Here is a 26,095-nt window from a genome sequence, read left to right as displayed (position 1 = left end):
AATATCCAATGGAAGTACTTGGACAATTAAAGGGATATACTTGCTATAAATGAATGCTCGTTTAATCGTTACACGAGTTGCAACGACGCATATTTCCACGTCGACGATCTTCGAAACGTTTCCCCGGTAGATGACCGCTAGGAACACGGAAATGGTTGACCCGTTCGAAATTGCATTTATGTATCGACTTTCCCTTCCTTCTATACTTTCCAAATGGTACGCAATCCATCCGAATGGTTATGGAATCACGCATTTTCCCTCTCTCTTTCTCTTTCTCCCTCTCATTCTCCTTCTTTTTTTCTACATGTGAAAAAATATGATTTCCGTCCTCCGGTCAGTTTCCATTCGTACAAATAAAATTCATTTTGTTAGTCGATAAAAAACAAGAAAAAAAAAGAAACAAAAAACCAAAAAAAAGAAAAGAGAAAATAGAAAGATAAAAGAACAAACAAATTATCATACGATCTGTATTTTTCATCTTTATTTATTTATTTCTTTCTTCATTTCTTACTTCAAGTCAATCTTAAGGAATACTCAGCTGGGAAAACAAAGTGAAAAGAACTGTGTGAAATTTGTAAAGAGAAATGGAATAAAAAGAAATTTTAATATATGACCATTAAAATTCCATCTTACGTAGAAAATGTCTTCTTCAGTTTTATAAGTCACGAACGTTTCGCAAATATCAGTTGCGAAGAGGAGCGTGCATGTAAAGCGAACGTATGAAATTCTTTTTCCTTAACGAAAGCCACGTACGTACGTGTACGTCATATCTTTTCCTTCGTGAACATCAAACCGCTATCAGAAACACGTTTCGATATGTCAAACGTTATGTCAAAATACGACGTTGTATTTGAATTTACTTTAGAAATATTTTTGAAACTCGTAATAACGCAAATCTTATTTATAATTCGATTAAGAATTCCTATTTGATACGAAGAAAAGGAAAAATGTCGAAAGTACGAACTTACGAACGAAAAGGTGGAAAGAATCATCGGTTCGTCGAAAGGAAAAAAGCGCAATGTCACAGAAAGATATGTGATTTCTGTTCCTGGCAGCTTTGAAAACCGTTCATCACGGTATTAAACAATTTATCCAGAGGAGACTGTCGCATGGCACGTCGCACCACACGTTGCGAACGCGAACCGTTGATTGAAATTTATTAGAAGTCTTTTTTTGTCTGCTGCTTTCTTCCTTTGTTTGTTTGTTTGTTTGTTCGTTCGTCTATTTATATGTTTATACGTTTGTTCGTTTTGTTCTTTCTTTCGTCCATTATCCAAAAAATTCGATCAATATCGATCTCTGATTTGCGTCATTCTCGCATATAAAATAACAAATGCAGACGTCATTTTGTACGTATCAAATAAAATTTAATATTACATTATTATATTCGATACGATTGTTCTTGTATCGATTTAAGCGAACAAAGGAACATTTCGACATCTATTTTCTTTTTTCTTTCTTTTTTTTTCGATTTTCTTTCTCACTATTTAACTCGACACACCTGAAGCAACGAACGATATTTTTTGGCCCAATCATTCCTTTCACGATTGCCTTTCTATATTTCTTCTTATCTTTTCTAGCCTCTCTTGTCTCTTCGATTTTTTGTCCGTTTGCTGTCGTTTTGTCGTATCAAATATTTGCCCGCAAGGGAACCTACCGAGTATCCACGATTGTGTACCCTAGCGTTCGTTTCATTTTTCCAGTTCTCTTAGTTTTGTTTAGTTAACAAGAAAAAAGAAAGAAAGAAAGAAAATTAGAGGAAAAAAGAAAAAAGAAAAGAACGAGTTTCGTGGATCGACGAGAAAATATATCATATGTTGAATACCGTTCAATGATGGATACATCGATAAGTAAAAATTTGCAAAAGATGTTCAGAGAGATAGTAAAGAAGTTGGAAATATGGTAACTTCTGTCAAGTTAGCAACATCTTTATGAAGAAGGAGCGATCTATCAATTGGAATTCAGAACGCTCATCTACTAAACTTCGTAGGAACGTTTGCTACTGTGAAAATTCTCGAGAAAGTTAAAAAATTGTTAGCCATATTTGCAAAGTTCATTCGAGATAGACTAAACGTTTCGAGGGAAATACGTTCGAAGAAAATATTACAAGGCTGCAACAATGTAATTTAATTTCGATCGATGTCAATGGGGTAATCAAAATTTAGAGAATAAAGATGGAACGAAAAACAAAATCAAAAGGTATCGTACTGAATTTAAAAAAAGAAAGGAAAGAAAGGGAAACGTACGAATTAGTATGTCTCTCTCGTTTATTCTAAAAGTTTAAGACTCTCGATAGTTCCTAGTAAAGAAGTAAAACTTTCTAAAAAAACTTTCGATCCTTCGGAAGCCCTTGATTCTTTAGAAAGTATCAGCATTTACGAAAGGCGTCGTGGATGATCGTGCGAAGAGACGCAGAGCTTCGGGGGTTTGTTCGTTTGTCCGAACGATCGGTGATTGAACCGAGAAAAAAAGAAAAAAAGAAACAAACAAAAAAAATGAAAAGAAAGAAAGAAAGAAAGAAAGAAAGAAAGAAAAAAATCCGAAAGAAAAGCTGAACGGACGTGTAAACGAATAACAGGTCTCTCTGCACGTTCAACGCATCTAGTCGAATTCGAGCTCTTTCTGTCTGCCATGGGATAACAAAGTTCGCTATAGCGTTTCAGAGTAAACGTTTAGCCATCAAAATCGAAACTCTCGTTCGGTACGTTCGTAAAGAGAACATGACAGAATACAAACCGTGTTCCTTGGTTTTTCTTTTTTTTTTTATTTTTGTTACAAATATGGAGTACGTATTAAAGTAAGTATACCCATTTGTGGAAACAGTTGTCCGCTAACGATCTTTAGATTATACCATTTTCATAACGGCCCACGAATTAAAGCAAATTATTTTAACGTTTTCTGCTTAATGCGACTATACGTTTTAAAAGTATTTATGTAGATCTAACGTAATGATTTTTAATTTAAATGTATGTAAATATTCTCTCTTATTATTTGTGATTTATGCCATACAAATTTTTTTTTCTAGTTTTCGAATTGAAAAATAATAGTTAACTATCACGGTTGAAAAAATACAAATTTCTCGAAACGACTTACGGAATTGATGTAATTAATAAGAGACAATCCACCATCCCAGGGATGCTCGAGCTCACAGGATATATTGGCAGGCCTCAAGGCGTGCGACTGCTCGAGAGTCCTTAAACCCACTGCGAAGACCTGCACACTGTCGTACATTAAAGCTGGCTCCGCCTGGAATGATAAAAACGATTTGATCGATGTGCGTTTCTCTTTCGTTTCTATTTCTAAGTCGGATAAAATGTAATATTGTTTTCTATCGAGGTAATCCTATCGAGGTTTATTTTCGTTTCTATCGGCTTATTCTCTTTTTCGTTTCCTTTTATCTTCTTTTTTTTTTTTTATTCTTTTTATCGATCGTACGAAATTTCAGAAACGCTTTAAAAAGTATAATCGATGACGATCCTTCAATTATCTTTATCGAAAAAATAACAAATTAATAACGAAATTTGTAATTTGTTATTTTTCGAAATAAATCGAAATTCGTAGGTATTCCGATTTTTACTTCCGAATTTCATAATTTTATGTATCTCTCTCTCTTATTTCTACCTTTCTCACTTTGGCGTTTCATTGTGCGAACGTCCAACCTGTTTTCCCTTGATTTTCATGCAACCGCTACGAAACGATGAGCAAAAGAAGAAAGTAGAAAAATATGAAAGGCTATAAAAAGCAATGTCGGTAGTCAGGTCTGCATGGAAAAGTACATTACATTCTATGTTGTATCGCGTTCCGTTGGGTTGCATCTGCTTGTGGTACCGGCTGGGCACTTTGCTTTTATGTTCTCGCCGTATTCAAGTTCTCGATTTGATCTTCTACAAAATGGCAAAGTGCACACTTCTTCTCTCGTCATCTATTCTTCAACACGTGACCTTTTACAACTTAAAATCCTTTCTTACAATTAAAAAAGATGAAGAGAAAAAAAAGAAAACACGAGTGGTTAAATATCTACGATTAAAATCCCTTAGGAATCTCGACTAACTGCCTACGTTTATACAAGATTTTAACACAGTTTTGACAGTTTAACTGTCCCTTGTCTTGAATTTCTCTCAGTGAGAAATTCTATATGGTACGGTAAGAGAACGGGACACTGCGAATTAATTTTACATATTCGTTATTTTCGTCATTGTACTGACAAGTTTTCAATTACAGCATAGGTTATACGATATATCGTTATTTCGAGCGGACGAAATGTTGATTAACGATTTAGAGAACGTATCGAAAAGGAAATACACGTTAGATCGAACAATTACGATGTAATAGAGAAATTAGACAAAAGAAAAAAAAAGAAGAAAAATAAATAAATAAATAAATAAATGAGTCAATCAGTCAATCAATAAAAAGAAATTTAAACGAACGTAATCGATCGATCTCCAATCGTATTGAATAAGTAATGGGATGATTGAGAGGCACGAGGATATCGATCCGAATTTCGTCTGATTACATTCGGAGTCTGTTATTGACAGACATTTTCGATGATATCCATGTACGTCTCGACGTTGGCAAGAGCTTATTTTCTGTAAAAAAAGAAAAGAGAAAAAAGAAAAAAGAAAAGAGAAAAAAGAAAAAAGAAAAAAGAAAAAGGAAAGAAAAATGTTTACACGTGATTACGAGGTGTTGAACTTTGTGACTTATATTCGCTGAACGAATTTAGTTCTCGACAACGAACGAAAAAGAATAGAGAAAGATTTCCTTTTGTTTGTCTTTCGCAAATACGTCACGCGTTGAGGTAAGCGCAGAGGTAAAGCAAAGTGTGCTGGAATCTCGTGGGACTCTATCTATACGTGATCGTCTTTACTGTAAAACGAATGGACAATTAATTGGAGTTGTTAACTTTATTGCTTCTTCTCTTTGATTGTATATCATTAATTAATGGAAATGACAATCGTACAATTGAAAATTAATAAAAATTAATGAAAACGATAATTGTCAAATTATAATACAAAGAACGTGCATATGTAATAAACGTAACAAGAAGCAACGAATAAAAATTGATTTCAGATCAAACTTTGATAAAAGAAAATAAGATTCTAATAGACGATCTTATAGATATGCATATCTTGAATAAAGTTATAAAATAAAAGGCGTTATCAGAAATCTCTTAACCTTTCAAAAGTTATGATAGTTGCTAGTCTAGGTACGTGAACATTATACCAAGTTAATTAGAGCATGCTTGTAATTGGAGCAAGTTTACTGTAACAGGACAAAGTTTCAGCTTTCATGTGTCTCTCACGATCGATTCGCGCGAACCATACGAGTATATATATATATATAAAGAGAGAGAAAGAGAGAGAGAGAGAGAGACAGAGAGAGATTCTACTTGTCGATCGTTGCGTGCAACGGTTAATAATGGATTTTGCCGAACTTTCGAAGAAATATATACATAGATAATCATAACTAGATATACCCGATATATAAATACAATATTCATCGACAAAGTCAAAGATTCGAGTAGAATTTTCATATAAGTATGCGTTCGATATGAAAATGAAATAAGTTTCTTTATAGTCGAATAACTTTAACGGTTCACTAATAGTTCGACATTTAGATAAATGAGTAACTTTCCAAAGACTTTTCGACGAAAGATCGCTGCTCGTCCGATTAACGACTCGTTTAATAATAGCAATTAATTCGTCGGAAATGGTTGCACGCTGTTCAGTAAATTGGACGACTGGTCTATACACGAGGAAGAATCGATGTACACGAGTTCCGAGGATCCCGTTAATTGCCTCGCGCTTGGTTTAGTCGGAGAAAATGCGACGAATGGATAGATGGTTAGAGAGAAAGAGAGAAAGAGAGAGAGAGAGAGAGAGAGAGAGAGAGAGATTTAGGAGACGGTAGCACCTTCTCTCACCGCAAATTCCGTGAGAGCAAATAATAGAACAGTTGAAAGTAATAGAAACTTTAAGGAACCACCGATTCTCTTGTCCCTTTTCCTTTTTCCAACGAGTTCGTCAGCTCTTTCTCTTCTTCCCTATCATACTTCTTCCGACATATAACTCGCTTTACGAAAGAGAAGTTTACTAGGAGCGATGTTTTTGCAGTCCTGAGTCCATCCGGATCGACTTGATGGTAATTAGCATTTAAAGCGAAATGGAAATGCCTTACGCGAACCCTGTTATATACCCGGTTTCTCCCGAACTTATTTCTCACCTTTCTGCTTTGTCGCTTCTTGCGTTACGTACGAAACAGACTATAAACGTTAATATTTTATTCACCGTTTCTTCATTCGTTAGGATTATTTTAACTTTTTCTTTAAAGGATTTTGAAAGCAGTCAAAGGCCGAATATTTCAAGAGATTTAAATCGTTCAGTAAATCAAATAGGTAAGAAGCTTTATTAAATAACTTTATTTGATTCTCGATCGAAAGACAAAGTTCGTAGTAAAAGAAGTTTCTTTATCGAAGAAAGAGAGAAAAATAAGTTCGAGAACGTTTATCCTATCGACTTGGTAAACCGAGATACGGCCGAGGGTTAGGGCGATCGTTTAAATTTTAAAGTCCACTTCTGTCCTATCGATGTCTCGAGCACACTTTGGTTAAATTATTGACGTTCCGAGTAGGTACCCTTCCAAGTCAGATTCAGTACGTGCGAGTAACGATAAATAATTTCTTTCGATCCTATTGACTCCAAGAGGAAAAAGTCATACTCTCTGAGAAATACTTTCCGATAAAAAAAAAAAAGGATAAAAAGAAAGAAAGAAAAAAAGGAAGAAAAAAGATTTGAGAGATCTTTCGACAGAGCGATCTATCGAAGGTCGGTAAGGAAAATAAAAAGATTTCAACGAGTGGACCCCTGTATATCGATGAAAGCAAATAATTTATTTATACGCTCGCGTATAAAAGTAAAATAGTTTTCGCGGACTGTTCCGAACATACTGGAAACGACTTTAGTCAGGCAGCCGTCTCTGGGACGCCTATCGCCACGGACAAATAAAATAATAAAATCGTTGGTACGAGCACGAGATAGTCTGATTTATGGCGCCAACAGCAAAGGTTATCCAGCATGGCGCAGGGAATTCGGTGATTCATTGGTCGCTCGGATTGGATAGGGATGCTTGCTAGAGCGAATTTGTTCGGAGCTCATCGAGTTCTGTTCCGTGAATGCGAAACGTATTCCTTCGTCAAAGATTTCTCCCTTTTCTTTCTCGTAATTTAGAACGATAATTAAATCTTATTCTGGCTTGCGAAAATTCCACGAACGTATTTCTTCTCGCTTTTCTTGAGAAATTTCTATCGTGGAAGAAAAAAGAGAGAGAGAGAGAGAGAAGAAGAAGAAAAAAAAAAGAAAAAGGAGAAAAAGAAATTTCGAAAGACAAGAAGAGGTTTCATCGGGTATGCGGTTGTAACGAGTTTCCCCATATATATTCCTTCCTTCTTTTCTTCTGATCTTTTTCTTTCAGGATTAGAGATCACAGTCTTTCCTTAATCGTCTACATTTCTTTTCAAGGCTCGCAGAAAAACAGATAAGCTATGCTTATCTCGCACGCGCATCGCTAAAGATGCCTTTTCTTTTATCCTTTCCCTTTTCTTTTTTTTTTCTTTCTTTCTTTCTCATTCTCTCCGTCTCTCTCTCTCTCTCTCTCTCTCTCTCTCTCTCTCTCTCTGTCTCAACTTTATTTTTTTTTTCGTTTCTTTGGTAATGCAACGACGTTGATTGCGAGTGAAGTTCTTGCGAGACGCTTTGGTATCGTTAAGTTAAGGCAGTCGCTTAGCTTAGCTCGTCTTATATACGATAGAACGAAAGAGGAAAAAGTTGGAGCTTGATAGAACTTACAGGAAGAAAGTAGTGTGCGTGAAACGCCCATGGGGACAGCATTCTCGGACAACGCTGTGATTTCGTGTCGTACTCGAAGGAATCGTCGGTACAAACAATCGTCTACTTTCCTTCAACATTCTCCAGTTTTTATTTCAAAGAAGGATCGCTCTCGTTGAAGTAATTAATCCTTGAAAAGTTTAGAACGTCGATCAGGATCGTTATTTGTTCGAAACGAAAACGAAAATAATAAAACGACCATTCGCTTGATATTTTTTTTTATTCTTAATACTTCGGTTTCTGCAAGAATAATAATATCGTTTAAAAGAAAAAGATGAAGAGAGACAGATAAAGACAGAGAGACAGTGAGAATACGAGAGAAAGAGAGAGAGAGAGAGAGAGAGAGAGGGAGAGAGGTACGAGAAACATTAATGAGACTAATAATGCGAAAAGATAAAACTGTCACGTTCATTTAACCAAGTAAGTAAAACTAATAATAGCAAGCAACTTAGTTTACTTACTTTTAATTATACATGAGTTTCCATGTATAAAGAAAGGAGAGAGAGAGGAGTAAGACTCAAAAGACAAGAGGATCGAAAATAATGTTATTCTTGGTGCTCTCATGCTTTTATCATTTTTTTTAAGGGAAAAATATACAGTTTCGTTAAATACTCTCCTCTATCTCTTTTTCTTCTCTCTCTCTCTCTCTCTCTCTCTCCCTATCTATCTTTCTCTGTTTACTTTATCTCTACATTTCTAGCTCTTCATATTTTTGCTTTTTTTATTACGGAAACATTCGTTAGTCTCTACGCGCCTTCGCCCCTATTACTCTTTGCAAACACATTTTCCATCCTAATACAAACTCCGCATCGTTCCTCTTTACGAAGTCGCGTCGCTTTGTAAACTTTTTACTTCATTTTAGTTTATCAAGCGCGCGTAAAATGTTAGTGCTACGATTACTGTGCTAGTTGCTACAAATAATAAACATCGGAGTAGATTTCTCTACCTTTTTTACACAAGTTTTATAGTTTATTATAACTCTCATCTTGCCGATACTTTCTAGTGGGGACTATCTCAGTTGGAATTTTCTAAGCTTTATAAAGATCGTGAATTTAGAATGAGATCGATATATACATATATTATAAAATAATGTATAAAGCGATAGAGATACGATGTTTAATGATTTTATTTTCTCGATAATTAGTAAGGACTTTGTCGTCTAGAAAATGTTGTTCATCTAGAATATCCTTTTCGATCTTTAATCATGTTTCTTAAAGAAGTTTACGTCAATTGACTTGGCTCGAGTTTCATTAATTCGATTTCTTTCCGCCAAGTCGACGATTCTTCTACAATCGATACAGAATTTCTAAAATAATTACATTCTCTCGCTTCTTCGGTATAACGTAATAGAATCGTAATAAAGGGCATATTTCGAAGATTAATCAAATATATATATTTATTATATGTATGTACATATAACGTATATACATCTATCGTAAATATCATTTATATTCCATCACGTTAGTGTATTTTTAATGAGTACTATGAAATTGATTAGATCTCTCATACGTACATACGATCAATAATTTTAAACTATAAAGATACTTATTGAGTTTCGGAGGAAACGGTTAACCAACTAGTCGATTGAATGTTAACTGATTTTATGAAGGTAGAACGATGGTAGTTCGAAACGATCGAGGAATTTGAAAATAAATGACTATATTCGTTCGCTACATGGTTTTCACGGATATGAAACGGGAGCATGAGCAAACTAAAAGAGTCCGTGGTCGAGCTAAACCCGATTTATGCAATTACGTGCGATGAATTTTCCTCGACAACGAGAGATCCGTAATAAGAACGTAGAACCGAAATATCTTATGTAATATTTGTTTATATATTATATATATGTATGTGTAATATATATATATATATATATGAAAGCGCACGACTATCAGAAAAGAAAAGAAAAAGAAAAAATTGAGATCGTATAATGTGCTCATCGTGCATGAATCATAATATAACTATACAAGCTTTCATCCAATTTCTATGCAGATTAGAATATTTCGAGAAAAATTACTTCCAAAAATTGTCCAACCTTCTACCTACGATCTTATAATCGCATAAGAATGAAAAAGAAAACTGACAGCTATATATACATATAATCATATGTTATAATACATATATTTCGTATTTGATATATATATATATATATATATATATATATATATATAGAAATAAAAATAATATGAAATTGATTGACGGAACATTAAAAATCGAATAACTTGCTTGGTACGATGGAAAATTAATTTTTAAAATCACGTCGAAATGAAGAACCAAAAAAGAAAGAAAAGAAAAAAAAAAGAAGTGAATCAAATCTTTCATTGAAAATATAAATCTTTAGTGTTTATATTTTCGAAGCCATCCCGTTATGTTTTCTTTTCTTTTTTTTTTTTTATTCGCGACAGAAAAAATATTGCTTTTAAAAAATATACGTTACGTTCAATCGTGTTATTCCTTCTCAATTGACATCTGCGTGACGATGTCGGAATAAATGTCATTTATGGAGCTCGAAAGCTTCAGCCTCGTAAAAAATTCCTGATAATTCAAATAAGACGATATTATTCCAGAAGCGTTGTCGAGGCGGCCATTGCTATGGCCGTCGCGACCGTCGTCGCTTCGGGCAACCTTTATTGTTATTATTATTATTATTATTTTTCACACCCTCCAATCTCATTTCCCCTTTTCTTCTTCTTCTTTCTTTTTTTTTTCGAAGAGATACCATAGACTCCAACTCGTTGAGAAATCCAACAGAGCTATTTGCACGTACATGTAATGTTGGCGAACAGAATGGTACACAAGAGAAAAGGAAATGTAATACCTTTGCTTTTTAAAGAAACAGAAGGGAGTTTTCTCGTTCGAGTCTGTCATTATTGCTTGTATAAATAAATATGTCCCATTTTGAAAATAGACCGTGAAAGCTCGAGTGATCATCCTATGCGAGCATCGTATACGTGCGATAAGAGATCGAATACACTACTCACCTGAATAACTTTTGACTTATTCAGAATCGTATTTCCGGCTGGCTGATACCGTTCCATATCCCTGAGGATGCCTCGCACCCCTACGTCATCGGCGTCGACCAAACGGAAGGCAGTGATATTGACGAAATTGTACTTGAAATCCTCGAGGTCGAAAGTCTCGATATCCTTACACGTGGAAAAGGAGCCCAAGAAAAAGGAGAAAAAAAGGAAAAGAAAAGAAAAAAAGAACAAAAAAAAAAGAAAAGAGGAAGAAAACCTTGGTACATGACTTTCGCATTACGTCTTTTCGATACTTTACGTTAATACTTACGAAAGTCGTAAAGAGGTAGTGATATTTGTAGTCGTTCATCTGTAGCTGCAATATCTGTGAACAAAAATTTGCTTGGAAAATTTGAATGGATAAGTTGGAAAGGGGGAGAAGAGTGGGAGGACGAGGCGGGTGGAGAATGGGGGAGGGGAGGAGACAGGGGAAAAATGAAAAACGTTTAAATCGACAAAGCGTTTCCCTCTCACCGTTCGTAAAAAGTGATGCATATGATCCGGTCTTGTATCCACGATGAGATTTCGAATTTCCTTGCTTTTCATCTCGGACAAGACTTGCCTGTATGAATCGGGATCGGCCTGTCTGAGATGAACCTCCATCTCGCAAGATTTTGGCGATCTCACGAGTTCCCGTAACTTCACCAATCCTGAAACACGTCGAGCCGTCGATCGATATTTCCTCTGACGGAGATTTTTTTTTTTATCAATTTTCTTTCTTTTTCTTTTTATATTATATATATTATAATATATATTATATTATATTATATTATATATATTATATAAATACTACAATATATATATAACATTGTATATTATTTATATATATGTATGTATGTATCTTTAAGTCGTATCGATAGTTAACAAGAGTCGAGGGAAACCCATCGAAAGTTTGGAGCAATGAATTATTTTTGTCGAACTAATAAATTCTCTTAGAACAGCTACTACGCGAGGCTTCTAATATGACCCTCGAAAATAGCAATTTCCTTTTCGGTTCGTATAACACACGTGGACAAAGAGATTTCTCCGTGGCTTTGCGTTCACGAAAGCGCGATAACTTTACATAGGTAAAATATTGAAGTTTCGAGGTTTCCTACGGTGAGAAATAGAAAGGAAGAGAGAAAGAGAGAGAGAGAGAGAGAGAGAGAGAGAGAGAGAGAGAGAGAGAGGAAGAGAGTTGAGAAATTTATGCACTAACTCACCTAACCTGCAGCACATTCATAACGAAATATTTTACGTGCGTCTTACGGGACAATTTTAAAAGGATGCCTTCAGAGAGGATTAACTATAATAGAAATACTATCTAGTTAGAATAAAATACAAAATGATAGAAGAATGGAAAGATGAAAACTAAAGGGAAAGAGACGAGAAAGAGAAGCGGTCGTTCGGTAATTGGTCATCTATTATTAGCTCGTTCGATTTAATAGGACCGAAACCCGTGAATTGCGCTACCCGATGAAATCAATACTTTGCAGTGCCTAAGTAATCAAGGTATCATCTCGACTTGCGGGTCTTCCTAGGTTCGAGTTCGTTCGCATCCAAGTTCCCGCGAGAATCTCGTCTCTCTCTCTCTCTCTCTCTCTCTCTCTCTCTCTCTCTCTCTCTCTCTCTCTCTTGAGAGAGAGAGAAAGTCTCCCTAGTCGTTTCCAGGACGGAAGTCGATCCTGGATAACTCGACTCGTGGCAAGTCTCCCTTTCATCTCCTTTCTCTCTTTTTCTCTCTTTCTCTCTCTCTCTCTCTCTCTCTCTCTTTACCCTCGTTTCTAGGTACCCTTTCCACTCGCAAACATCGAAGGATCGCGCGCGACATCGAATACGATCTCTTCTGCTCCTCCCGGTGGGCAAGAACATCCGAAGTCAAGCTAATCTTTCAAGGTAAACGTCGACGGCACAAACGAAACCCTGATGGATCTTCGAAATCCGCTCGAAAGCGTATTACGTATCTACGTCTACGTTCGCATCTCTATTTCCCTCTCTCGTTCGTTGTATCCACATATCGATATCGACGCAATTCTTCCATCTACAGCTCGTCGATATTTTTATTTCAGATAAATAAAGTATCTTACTTTATAAGATACTTTATTCATCAAATTATTTCGTAAGATACTCTTTTATATATTCTTATAATAAGATCGTTATTTATTTCTGATGGGAGGGTGAGGAAATAAAAGGAAGAAGAAGGCAACAAGAAAAAAGGAGCAGATTTTCTCACGCTATAATTAATTATGAAATACAAGTTAGAATTTTGTTTATGTCATGGAATGATTTCCCTACATAATTTTCCATCGCTTTTCCGCGGTGAACTGTACGGAATACAGATGCATCCATCATCCTGCCCTAACTTTAGACATTCCTATATTACTCTTCCTTCTTTCCTTTCTTTCTTTTTTTCTATCTTTTTTTCTTTCATTTCTTTCGTCTTTCTTTCTTTCTTTCTTTCTTTCTTTCTTTCTTTCGGACGAATGAACGAACGAACAACTTTTTCACGTTTATTTCGTTAACGTGCACGAATGAGTCCATTCGTTATAACTTGTAATGTAGTATGCCTATGCTAATTTTAATTGTTTGACATCATCTGCCAAGGGACTTAAATAAATGATCGAGAAAAGTGAGATAGGTGCTAATGTATCACGAAGGTGACAAAAGAAAAAAGAAAAAAAGAAAAAGTGAGCTTGTTCGACTACAAAAAATTTTCATCGAAGATTTCTGATAGATTTAAGCGAAATGAATTTATTTAATTATAATTAATAATAATATATTCATATAGATATATATATATGTATACAGAATAATTTATTATATATTTAAATAATAATTTCGGATGACATGATCCTGCGAATAGAACGACACGGTCTCATATTTTATAAATATAGTTTGATTTTTCGATATTTTTAACGATAGAAATCACAATTATTGAGCAAACTCATGAATAATACTCTTCGTTTGTTTTCAATTAAGGAATTAAATGATTTATCTCTAATATAGATATTAAATACTCTCACACATTTTTTGCTCGTTCTTTTAATCATAATTTACTAACTAATTATTAAAAAATAATGACTTCTGAATGCAATATATCAATATGGTACTTCAAGATTATATTTATGATCGTGTAATGAGACATTGTTTTAATAATATTAAAAAATCAAGTGTATTATCACTATCTGACTTCGAGATAGATGACTCGATTTTTTCAGAGATAGGTGACCCATCATAAATTTATACATTACTTACGGAGATGATGGATCTTAATTATTTTGAATGATGAAGTTCTATTATGTTCTTTCTCAAATGAAGAATACAATTAAAACAACATCTGTCTCAGGTAATAAAGAAGATATAAAGGAAAATAAAGAACCATTAGATAATTATCTTATTTGCTTGTTCGCAAACAATAAATAAAAAGACTCCCATGCTTGACACACTGAACACAACGCTAAATAAAATTAATCTAATCTCCGGTACGTCATCAGGTGTAATTCAACGAATTAGAAAATATAAGAGACGTTTCAAGCGGAAAAAGTAACAAAACGTGTTAAAAATTTGAGCAAACACAAACGCAAACTTCTCTCTTAGAGAGAATTCATCCTCGGATGAAAATTTTTTAGATTATACAGTCGAACAGTCTGAAGAAAATTTTGACGAAGAAGATAATGTTGAATGCGTCGAGAATAAAGAGCAGTAGATCTGTACAACGAAACAAGATAATATGGATTCGATGTTTGAGACTGTAATAAGTGATTTCACAAAGAATATTCAACCATTTTTGCATTTATATGATTTCTGTAGAGAAGTTTTATGCGAGCAAAAGAAATAATTTTTCTTTCTGTTACGTCCAAAACTTTTTTTTTTTTTATTTGGACTTAGAATCATGGATTATCTTTTCTCGAACTGTTCGGACGAGATTGCTTTTTTCACGGGAAACAATTTCTTTTTCTTTTCTTTTTTTTTTACAAACATCTAAGAATATCTTTTAGTTTTATCTCGATGTTATAATTTTTCATTCATCTAATTTTATATATATATCTTGTTTTTTCTTTTCTTTTTAGATATCGATTAAATTTATAGTACATTGAAGCTTTAAAAAAAAGTAGGCCATCACTTCTCGAACTATTCTATATATGTATATATATATATATATATATACACACATATGTATAATATATATGTATATATGGACCTTGAAGGTAACAAAGTGAAAATCCAAATAAATCTTTCTTCGGTGACACGAATCTCCTCGTTTTCAGGTTTCGAGCGAGAGTACGGAATCTTATGCAGAGGGAACGGTTGAGAGGAGGAAAGAAGAAAAGGGCTAGCTAACGTTGCAGCCAGAGGCGACAGACGGTCCTTCGAAAAGGATAATTTCTCCAGGGACACTTGGAGAATGCGCCTGCGGCTTCGAGAAAGGAGTTATTATATCGGTTTTTATTCCTTCTAATGACACCCACTTACGATCTATCTTTTTCGAAACGAAATATCGCACCGTGTCTTACCGAAATGGAAGATAGAATGAGAGAGAAGAAAATATATTTTCAAGGAAAGAAAATCTCATATGGATGTAAGAATAGAATTATGGATGAGTGGTAATATAAGACAAAGAAGGATGATATAATAAACATAGTATATATGTAGATTTTAAAGCAGCATATAAACCATAAGGAAAAAGAAAGTAAGATAGAGAGAGAGAGAGAGAGAGAGAGAGAGAGAGAGAAATTAAAAAAAAATTCCTCATTGAATTTCTTCTTCCGTTTTTTTTTTATCGCGTATTCGAGAACGAAGTTCGAGATAATCGAATCGTTTTAGGATTCAAATATCGAAGAAGTTATCTCGAAAAATAATCAGAGTTTACTAGTTTTCACATTTCGATTAATCGTGCGAAAGAATCATTCGTTATCGAATTCCGATTCTTCTACTCTTTTATCAAAGAGGCGTTGAGCCAGCAAAACGAGTAACCAGGAGTCATTTGTAATTTTTTACTTGTCGCGAGTGTCTTGCATTCTTTATCTTTTGAAGTAACCGTGATAAGAATTCACATTTACCGGTCTTTCGTGTCTCGGTGTGTTTCCCTATTTCAAGCTGAAAGCCGCGAGAAAAAGTGTGAGTCGTTTCCAGAAAGAGAAAGAAAGAAAGAAAGAGAAAGAGAGAAAGAGAGAGAAATTTATAGATGTCCGTTGTAAAAGAGAAGGTAGTCCTCTCAACGAAATGACAAAATATCTTGAAAGTTTGCGATCCGTTGGTTTCACCTCAGGAATTATAGTTCTCGAAATCTCAAAATTTTCCTTTCTCATCATTTTCTATCATTACTTCTTTTTTCTTGCCATTGTTGTTATTGTTGTTGTCGTGGCATGTTCGAATTAACGTTCCGAGGTGTGCCTTATACTACGGATCGTGTTCAAATTTCGGATAAGTCCGTAAAGTTCTACGTTCCGAGGACGAAATATCGAGATACCGAGACGGCGTGTTCGGCGTGACGATTCGTTTTCTCGTCCGTAACTCCATTGTCCTGGATGTTTCTCAAGGAACGTGGCCGAATGTAGGAGGAAAGAGACGGAAGGAAAATGAAGGAAGGCGCTTAGAATCGAGGAGGGCGAAGGAAAAGGGAAAGCTTATTCGGGGATGGGAATAAGAGTCTTGAAAGTTCGACAATGGTTGGTGATGGCTGTATTCGAAAGCTCATTGCCGATTCTCGAAGCGTAGGGACACGGAATCAGGCTGGCAAGAGTACGAAGCAGTATGCGAGCGGTTTCGCGAATATCCTTTTTTACTTTTGCAGGATAAAGGATGGATAGCTACGGTATGCTCGAATCTTTCTATTCGTTTCGATCCAGTTTGATCCATCGAACTAAATGTCATTGATCAGCATCTTTACCTTCAACGTAACTAATTGTCATTCGAAACGAATCTGAGCTTTAAATAAGACAATGAAACTGTTTCGAAGAATTTTAATGCGAACGAACGTTGAAACTAAAAGGAAGATAAAGAGTGTTAGGAAGTTGTCACAGGAAAGTGTCACAATCGACGTTACTGGGACACTACTCTTCGAATGTGAAACGTAGGACATTATAAAACGATGTTTTCGATCCCTTTTTAGTAGGGTGTAAATAATCGAGGGCATGGGTTCGAGGGTTAGTATTACGGCAAGAGGAAAAAGAAGACAGGGGTTGTTCTATCAAGGTAACTCTGTCGATCTTCTTCTTGACTTTGATGATAGATATTGGATCTCTTTCGAAAAAAAAAAAGAAAAAAAGAAAAGGTCACGGACTAAATTAACGGAAATGGAGAACTCCATCACGTTCATACTTTACATTTAATCTACAATCTTTTCAATATTCGAACGACGTTATCGTGTTGCTTTTCTACGATGCGTTACACAAAGTAAGCAGAAACGAGGCTAGAATGGAAAACTAGTTCGGAGTCTATTCAAACAGTTGCTGGTAGCTAACGCGTTTGTCGAGATAAAAGTGTTCTTTCGAAGGAAATTTGAACAAACGTGTTCTGGTAAAAAGAGCTTCGCTCAAAGTGGTCACGGATTGTTAGAGACTAGCTGTGATAAATTCGAAAATTGGAAACGACCGAAGCATCGTCCTTTATGCGTTCCTAGCGAATCGTTTTCAACAGATTCGTGAAACGTAGTGTTCCATTCCATATATTTTATATATATATATATATATATATATATATATATATATATATATGTATGTATGTATGTATGTATAGGCATAGGTATATAAATATGTAAGTGAATATAGAAAAAATATAATATTCGCTTTTATTGATATTTCAAGACTTTTTTTTCTTAGAATAGACATCTTTTGATCGTTCGATGATAATGTCTTTAAATACCTTTAAATAAGATGTAGAAAATAGATGATTCTGATGATGCGACACATTTGAAATTGACCAAAATGGACGGACACAAGAAAGTTCGAAGACCGGAAACGATCGAGGTGAATGACACGAGTTCGATGTTGTTACGGACCTTTCCGAAATGTTCGATCGATTTCACCCTCGCGTTCCAGGAAACAGGAAGCTCTACGAATCGGGTTGACTTATGGCTTCGGACGTAGTTCCATTCCTATTCTACTTTGAAGATCTCAATATGCACATTGTTCTACGTCTCATGATTTGACTTCAGATAATCTTTCGAAATGAAATCGTATCTACAATGAGCCTCGTACAATTTCCGACAGATAGATATACTTGTTATGCAAAGCGTTCGACGAAAGTCGAGAAATCGAGCCATCTCATCTTCCCTCACCCTCCTTCGCCGTTTATGCTTTAATTTGAATTTTAATCGGGTAAGGATGATCTGCTTGGGACGTAAAAAGCAAGATTAAACCATCGGCCGATCGGACGTAAATCCGATGACAAGAGTCTTCATCGAAAGCCTACCAACGAACTTCGCGACAAGATTATGAATATGCAACTTCGTTTAATGTTCGTGAGAAAAATGGAGCAAGGAGAATACGTAAGAGTACTCGAGTCCCTTTTTCCATCATCTTGGTGTCTCTTTTAAAACTCGTCTAAGGTTGAATTCTTGGGAAAATAAAGATGTTTTAATATTTTCATTTATTACATCGTTTTTCTATAAAAAGGTATGAGAAAGAACGATTAATGAAACGATTAATGATGGTACATTCGGAGGCACAGTTTCTTGTTGAATTAAAATCGTAAAAATGAAATATAGACTGAGTTGCCAAATGTCTAAAAGAAGAAAAAAAAAAAAAAGAAAGAAAGAAAGATTTTACGGCAACTACCTAAAAATTATTACAGAAAGTCCCTTTCCATCTTCTCGCGATTCTTATCGTACCAATTTATTTTCACGGCGATGAAAACGTAACGAAGATGTTACGGCAATTTCTTAAGTTAATGTCTTCTCGTTTAAAAAAGATCTTTACTTTACGCTCGAATCGTTGCTTTCGTTATATTGAATATTTTGAAACGTGAAAATCTTTTTTTTCCCTTGTCGATATTAATCGTACTCACCGTAATCCTCCTCGTAAATGATTCCCACCTTGGTCCAATTGAGAAATTCCATAACGTCTTGATAAGCACCGTTGAGCAAACTTTGTGCGGGATGTAAATTGATACTGAACTCTTTCGCTTCCGCATCCAGGTCCAGCCTGGCTTCGAGATGCGGAATGTCGAGTGCGTCGCAAATGCTGTGTATATGCTGACCGAGTATCGGGTCCGAAGGCCCGAACACTGCCTGAACGCCGTGCTTGACCTGATGGCACGCTGGAACATCAATTTTTTTTATCGATTAAATTATTAAACGCATCTGTTTATAATACAGAATTATTTATACGCAATTCCGAATATTTAAACGTCGTTCATTTTTTATCACACGTCCTACGAATAAAAATGAAATATTTATTCTCACACACAATCCGAAGCTTAATCTAAGATTATAATACTTAAATTTGTTCATTTTTAATCATAAAAAAATTAAATTGTTCGTCTTTTATCGTATACCACAAAAAAAAAGGGAAGAGAAATATTTGTTCTGACACATATTACAAATCTTGATCTTAGATAATAATATTTAAACATAGTTCATTTTTTTATCATATCCTACGAATAAAAATGAAATATTTATTCTCACACATATTACAAATCTTAATTTTTAAACATTGTTCACTTTTTATCTTAAGCCACGAAAAAGAAAAGAAAAAAGAAAGAGAAATATATGTTCTGACAGATATTACAAATCTTAATCTTAGATGATAATATTTAAGCATAGTTCATTTTTTAACATACCCTACGAACAAGAAGAAATATTTATTCTCATTCATATTACAAATTATTACGTAGGTAATTATAAATTATGATATCAGTGTATTCGACATCGTAGAATCTGCTTGACTCACTATTAAACTAAATTTAACGTTTTGTTAAAACTGTCCTACGTACATCGTTCGATATGGTGCAATATCGTCTGCTCCACTTTGGCGAGGTTACTGCGGACCAACATGAGAAACGTAGTAGTATGTACAAACGTATATATACTTATGTAGTTACATAGATATTACGTACATATGTATATGCGTACGTACAGTACGCGATGACCGTCCGATATTCCAACATACGGAGGTTATCTTACGAGTTGTAACGGTTGTTACTGGCGACCTAACTCTCATAAGTTATACCGTTCATTTTCTAAATATAAGGAAAATGTCCAATGCTAGATATCGAATTTATTTACTTCTGATTATTCTTGATTATATAAATTAAACAAGTCGAAAAGTTTTCGTTAATTAATATTGTATATTTTAATATAACAATTATTAATAGTATACTATTCACATTAATAGTATTTACCATGATTATTATCTTTCGAGATCAAAATCTATTCGCCGCGAGCGATTCCATTTCCAATTCCATACACGTGCGTGCGTGAGTGCGTGTGTGTGTGTGTGTGTGTATGTGTGCACGATACTTTTAATATCCGCTCGATCATAGAAGTCCTTTAAACTATTCGTTTATAAATTACGAGCGATCCGAATAAACGGAAAGAAAAATGGAAAGGAGATCGGTAAAAGCACGACGCTTCAACGACGCTTCCTGTCGGGAATAAATTTTTTTTGTCGTCGGTGAAGAATGTCAATGTCTATAACGTTATTACCTCGAGCGATATCGGTTGCACTAACCTATTGAAGCATAATGTTCAGCAATGTCGTCGTAAAACGTGAGCTCCTTTATTACATTTTAATCCGTCGTTCGAGTATTCGAAAAGGAGGAAATAATAATCTTAACAAACGCAACAATTTTCTGATATTTATATTTTCGTAATTATCATCTAACATCGTTCGTGTCAATATCGAATTATTAATAGCAATTATATATCGTTCTCTTTCTATGATCTCTCCTATCGTTTTCTTACCACCCACACATCCACCCACCCACTCACCCCATTTTTTCGTGACCATCATCAGGAAAAATCCAATTTCTCGGATCTGCAGGGAAGACCGATAAATTCGAAATCTTCCCTAAGGACTCGCTCGAAGTAATCACGAGACTTTCGTTTCGCTTGAACTTCTGATTTACGTGGGATTTTCTTGCGAATTGAAAGATGCGAGAACTAGTTTAGCTAGTATTATTTATTTCTACAATAGTACCGACTATATATATACACTCGTAATACACCGGTACGTTATTCAAGATTTAGAGGGATTCTCAGAATGTTCATTTTCCTTATACTCCGCTTTCCAGTTGTATGTACGTTAACCTTAGATTATAATCGTTAGTGTTCGCGCGATGTTCTCCGTTACGCTATATCACTTTAGCTTGCCTCTTCGCAAGTAATGGAAGTGAGACGAATGCGTCCATTCTGGTATGTCGCCTAGACGAGATTCTCCCTGAAATTGTAGCCATCTTACCAATCGTCTTATCATTCGTCTTGACTAAACTTTAATCTAACATTATGAAGTTGATATCGAGTAAATTTTAGACAGAAACAAATGTAAAATTATATTCGTATAATTTATTATAAGAATAAAAAGGATAAAAGAGAAATTACAATTTGTAAAAAGTTTCGATCAAATTCTAACGATATTTCAAATTATTGTAAAAATAATTCGTAAATAAAATATATTATGATAAATGAATGAACTATATCTTTCAACTATCTAAAATTTTCTAAGCGTAGAACTATATTCGTCTAATTTATTCCAAGAATTAAAACGATAAAATAGAGATAATAAAAAATTTTCGCTCAAATTTTAACGATATTTTAAATTATTGTAAAAAAAAAAGAAAAGAAAAAAATTCATGAATAAAATATATTATAATCAACGGATCAACTATCTCTTTCAACTAATCGTCAAATTGGCATTGATTTAAATATTTAATTGAACAGTTAAATGGTAATATAAACGCGTTAGAATTATAGAGAAATCATTTTCAGTATAGCGACAAAATCTCTATACTCGAAATGTCTCTGGCGAACGGCTAGTTTGTCTCTGTCACCTTCTCCATATTTACATAGTACGAGAACGAGCTTAAATGTCTATGTTAGGAAACGGAAACGCAGAATTCTTAAACGCAAATTGGCTCTACTTTTTACGTGCAACCCAGCGGTAATTTCTGCGGAATAACTTTCTCCGGATAAACTTTCTCCACGTGGAAAAGCAGTCGTACTTCTTCGTTCTGACAAAGCCCGCAGCTTCTCATTAAAACTACAAAGTATTTAGTCGGTTTAACCTCCTCCGCCTTATGGAACGTGTTTCATCGTAATCTGCAAGTAACTTGAGTATTTAGCACTTAAACCGTAATATTTCGCCTTAATGAAGTCTTATCCGCCAATTGCTTGAAACCTAACAAAAAAAAAAAAAAAAAAAAAATAATAATTTCGTGATTGACTCGGTAAATTACAATGATACGAAGTAATTAATATTAAACATAGTATAAAATCGTGACATAAATCGATCGATTATCGGAGATTGAAATAACTTTAAGATAATTGTCTATGCTCTTTATCTCTTAAGAAGAAATAAAAGTGATACGCTACACGAGTAAAGCAAGACAATCTCTATCTCATCTTATACGTTCAATAAGAAGAGTTGGAGGGTAGAAAAGAGTGAATGGATGGTTTGTGAAGGAGGAACAAAACAACAGAGAAATATCGCATGACACGGACGATTCCAACAATGATCTTTTTTTCGATCGAATATAATTCTATTCAGAGATAACGATCATTAAAAAAGTATTATCGAGAAAGAAAAGGATAAAGATGTTCGTCTACCTAATGAATATCGCTATTGTTCTTTGATGTTTGATATTGTCCAATCAAATTTGAATTCGTCCCTTCACATGCAATCAGAGTAATTGCGCGTTAAATCTTTTCCAACGTTAGACAGGAATCAATTCTGCTCCATCCTAGTCCACGTCTTTCCAAGAGTCGCACAATTTCAGTCTGATTGAGGGAGTACTTTCTCGACTACTATGGCGTTTCTTCTTTCCCTCGTTTCTTTTTGTTTAAAAGGAACATCTCATTTCGTAACGCGTCCTATACATCGAGCGAAGAAAATATCAAGAGACGAAACATTTCATACGCTCGAAAGGAGAAGCTATCCTTTTAAGGTGTTTCGAACTTACTAAAGAAAATTGAAAGCTCTTACCTTCTCTTTCTCTCTATGTTCTTTCTTATACTTACTTCGTGATGTAAGAAATAAGGTAGCTCTTGAAGTAAAAAAAAAAAAAAAGAAGAAAAAAGAAACGCATAAATGCATACGCAAGAATTCCATCTTGGAAAAAGTAAGAGTATCTGTAGATTTTTAAAAATTAATTTCCTCTCAAGTCAAACGTTTTATCATTTCGAAAAACGAACTTTTGAATTGACCGTTTCGAATATATATGTACATATAAATATTTTCGATACTCCAAGTTATTCTTTTTTATCCACGTTAAGTAAAAAACTTATTAATTATCATAATCGAATTTACTTAACAAATATTGTATATTTACTGGGACGTCAGAGTTTGAAAGTTGATTGTTACTCAGGACTCTTCTTATCGTATCTTTTTTTGAGGTTTGTTCTTTGAATGGTGTTTAGTTTTAATTCGTCGATATTCTAATTAAATTTTATTTAATTCTATAAACGTGTTATTTCTTTTAGATTTCTTTCTTTCTGTTGTGTTCTGTCACATCCTGACCCTTTATACTCTTCTCTTTACATTGTGCGACTTCAAAGGCTTACTCAACCATTCTACTTTCTCTATACTCTAACTTCCAGCACACATTTGGAACTCAAAATTGAATTTCCTATTTCCTTAGCTTACTTCCTAAAACCTTTAAAAATGTCCTTCAATTTACTTCATGAACTCAGTTTGCTTTTTATCACATGTAAGGCTTAACAAAACTCCTATTTTTCATAGAATGACGATTCTTAGTTTTTGAGAAATTATAACAAATTGTTTATAATAAATTGTTTGTAACAAATCGTTTATAACAAATAGTTAAATATATATATACGATATATGCATGAATTATATATTGGTTTAGCTTCCAAAAAAATTAGTTATGTCAATTGTTCATAAAAATTGTTTACAACAAATTATTTATAACAAATTGTTTATAATAAATTGTTTATAACAAATTGTTTATAACATACTGTAAAATATATATATGTATATGTATACAATATATGTATACATTATATATGATTAGCTTTCAGAAAATTAGTTATGTCAATTGTTTATAAGAAATTATTTATAACAAATTGTTCATAACAAATTGTTAAAAATGTATATAATGTTTATATGAATGATGTCTTTTATTTTATTAGTTTTAGCTTAAAAAAATAACGTTAATTATTTATAACAAATTATTTATAACAAATTATTTATAACAAATTTTTTATAACAAATTGTTAAATATATACATATATATATATATATGTATGTATACAATATATGTATACATTATATGACCTTAGCTTTCAGAAAAATAATTATGTCAATTGTTTATAAAAAATTGTTTATAACAAATTGTTCATAACAAATTATTAAAAATATATATATAATGTTTATATGAATTTTTAGTTTTTTATTTTATTAGTTTTAGCTTGAACAAATAACGTTAATTATTTATAACAAATTGTTTATAACAAATTATTTATAACAAATTATTTATAACAAATTTTTTATAACAAATTGTTAAATATATATATATATATATGTATGTATACAATATATGTACACATTATATATGACCTTAGCTTTCAGAAAATTAGTTATGTCAATTGTTTATAAAAAATTGTTTATAACAAATTGTTCATAACAAATTATTAAAAATGTATATAATGATTATATGAATTATTAGTCTTTTATTTTATTAGTTTTAGCTTGGAAAAATAACGTTAATTATTTTTAACAAATTGTTTATAACAAATTGTTAATTAACAATTACCGATACGCTTATAAAATAAAGAAAAATTTTTCCTTTAAAATGCTTTTTTTTTTAAGTCTCTACGATGCTTAGTTCTGGAGATATTCTAATATCAATAAAAAGTATTTACGTTGACACACTGACCTATATAATTTCTTTCAAAAATACCATTGACCCAGTGACCTATATAAATTCTTGGAATTCAATTGTTTCTACTATTTACTACACTTGCGTACGCACTCATTCAATGTTACTCCAGATAGCACGTGCTTATAGAGAATTATGAATGGCAAATTAAAAAGGATATATCCGCGGAACGGAAAGTCGTAGAGAGTTGAAACAAAAACCATTTTAAAGGAGAAAATGTCCTCTTTTTATCTACGTACTCAGATACTACTCTTATAATAGAAGCAATTTCTTCAATAAATATACTTCCTAGAACTTCGTAGAATTATCGCAAGTTCTAAAGTACGTATTCGTTTTAACATATTTCGAACGAATTTAAAAAATGATTCGATCATTTGAAGACCATCTACGCTATAGTCTTAGTATAGTTTGAAAGTTCGAAAAATGATAAGTGGTCGAGAGAAGAATGACAGCTAGTATCGGATCGATTTTATTGATTTTACATGACTAGCCCTATTTCCGATATGTAAATACATTCGCTTATGTATTCATGTCCATGGAAGTTTTAGACGGAAGATCGAAGATCGAGGGCCCTAGCAACATGAAGAAGCAGCAGTACTTGTGCGAGGGATCGGGAACAGAACCCTCAAGTGCTGCTCTCGAACACGTGACATGCCGTTGTGGAGCACCTCGTTTCCACTGGCCGATATATGTTACGTTACATCTATATGTACGGTATAAAACGCCTTACGTCATAATCGCCACCAAAGGAAACGTCTTTCGGACGATCGATATTTTAATTTTTCTTTTTTCAAGGACCAACGTTAAATAAAATTGTAAAGAAATAAACTGCTTACGAAAAATGTTTCAAAAACTGATTGGAAGAACGTAAACGCAGAATCCTTTGATGTCGAGAAGAAAGACTGAGTTGGTCGTCAAGGAAACTAAAAAAAGAAAGAGAGAGAGAGAGAGAAAGAAAGGTCGAACGACCGTTTTCTGGCTTCCAGCCACGAAACGAACCGCCGAATAATCGTTTGTTAGACTTTGCCTTGACTAACGAGGTTCAAGCTCCCACTCCCTCTGACAATTTTTGTCGCTGACGTTGTATGCTCCTCGTCCTAATGTCCCTTCGGCTCGCAGATTACGTTACCCAAGTCCAAGCAGGACGATATAAACCAA

At 33.9% G+C, this 26,095-nt stretch overlaps 1 protein-coding gene across 8 annotated transcripts in view; it reads right to left on the bottom strand.

The window, feature by feature from the left end:
• LOC127066930 (glutamate receptor ionotropic, kainate 2-like) overlaps positions 1-26,095 on the bottom strand; it is a 74,334-nt gene that overhangs the window by 25,208 nt on the left and 23,031 nt on the right. For all 8 annotated transcript variants that reach the window (XM_051001216.1, XM_051001215.1, XM_051001219.1 and 5 more), the window contains exons 4-8: positions 18,890-19,141; positions 11,378-11,553; positions 11,175-11,228; positions 10,865-11,029; positions 3,094-3,246 (exon numbers count right to left, since the gene is read on the bottom strand). In XM_051001216.1, the coding sequence (XP_050857173.1) occupies positions 3,094-3,246; positions 10,865-11,029; positions 11,175-11,228; positions 11,378-11,553; positions 18,890-19,141 (800 nt within the window). The remainder of the gene's footprint in view (positions 1-3,093; positions 3,247-10,864; positions 11,030-11,174; positions 11,229-11,377; positions 11,554-18,889; positions 19,142-26,095) is intronic.

This window comes from Vespula vulgaris, chromosome 10 (genome assembly GCF_905475345.1).
Source record: "Vespula vulgaris chromosome 10, iyVesVulg1.1, whole genome shotgun sequence".
Taxonomy (NCBI): Eukaryota; Metazoa; Arthropoda; class Insecta; order Hymenoptera; family Vespidae; genus Vespula; species Vespula vulgaris.
Note: the sequence above shows the minus strand (reverse complement) of the source record. Positions and strands in the feature narration are given on the sequence as shown.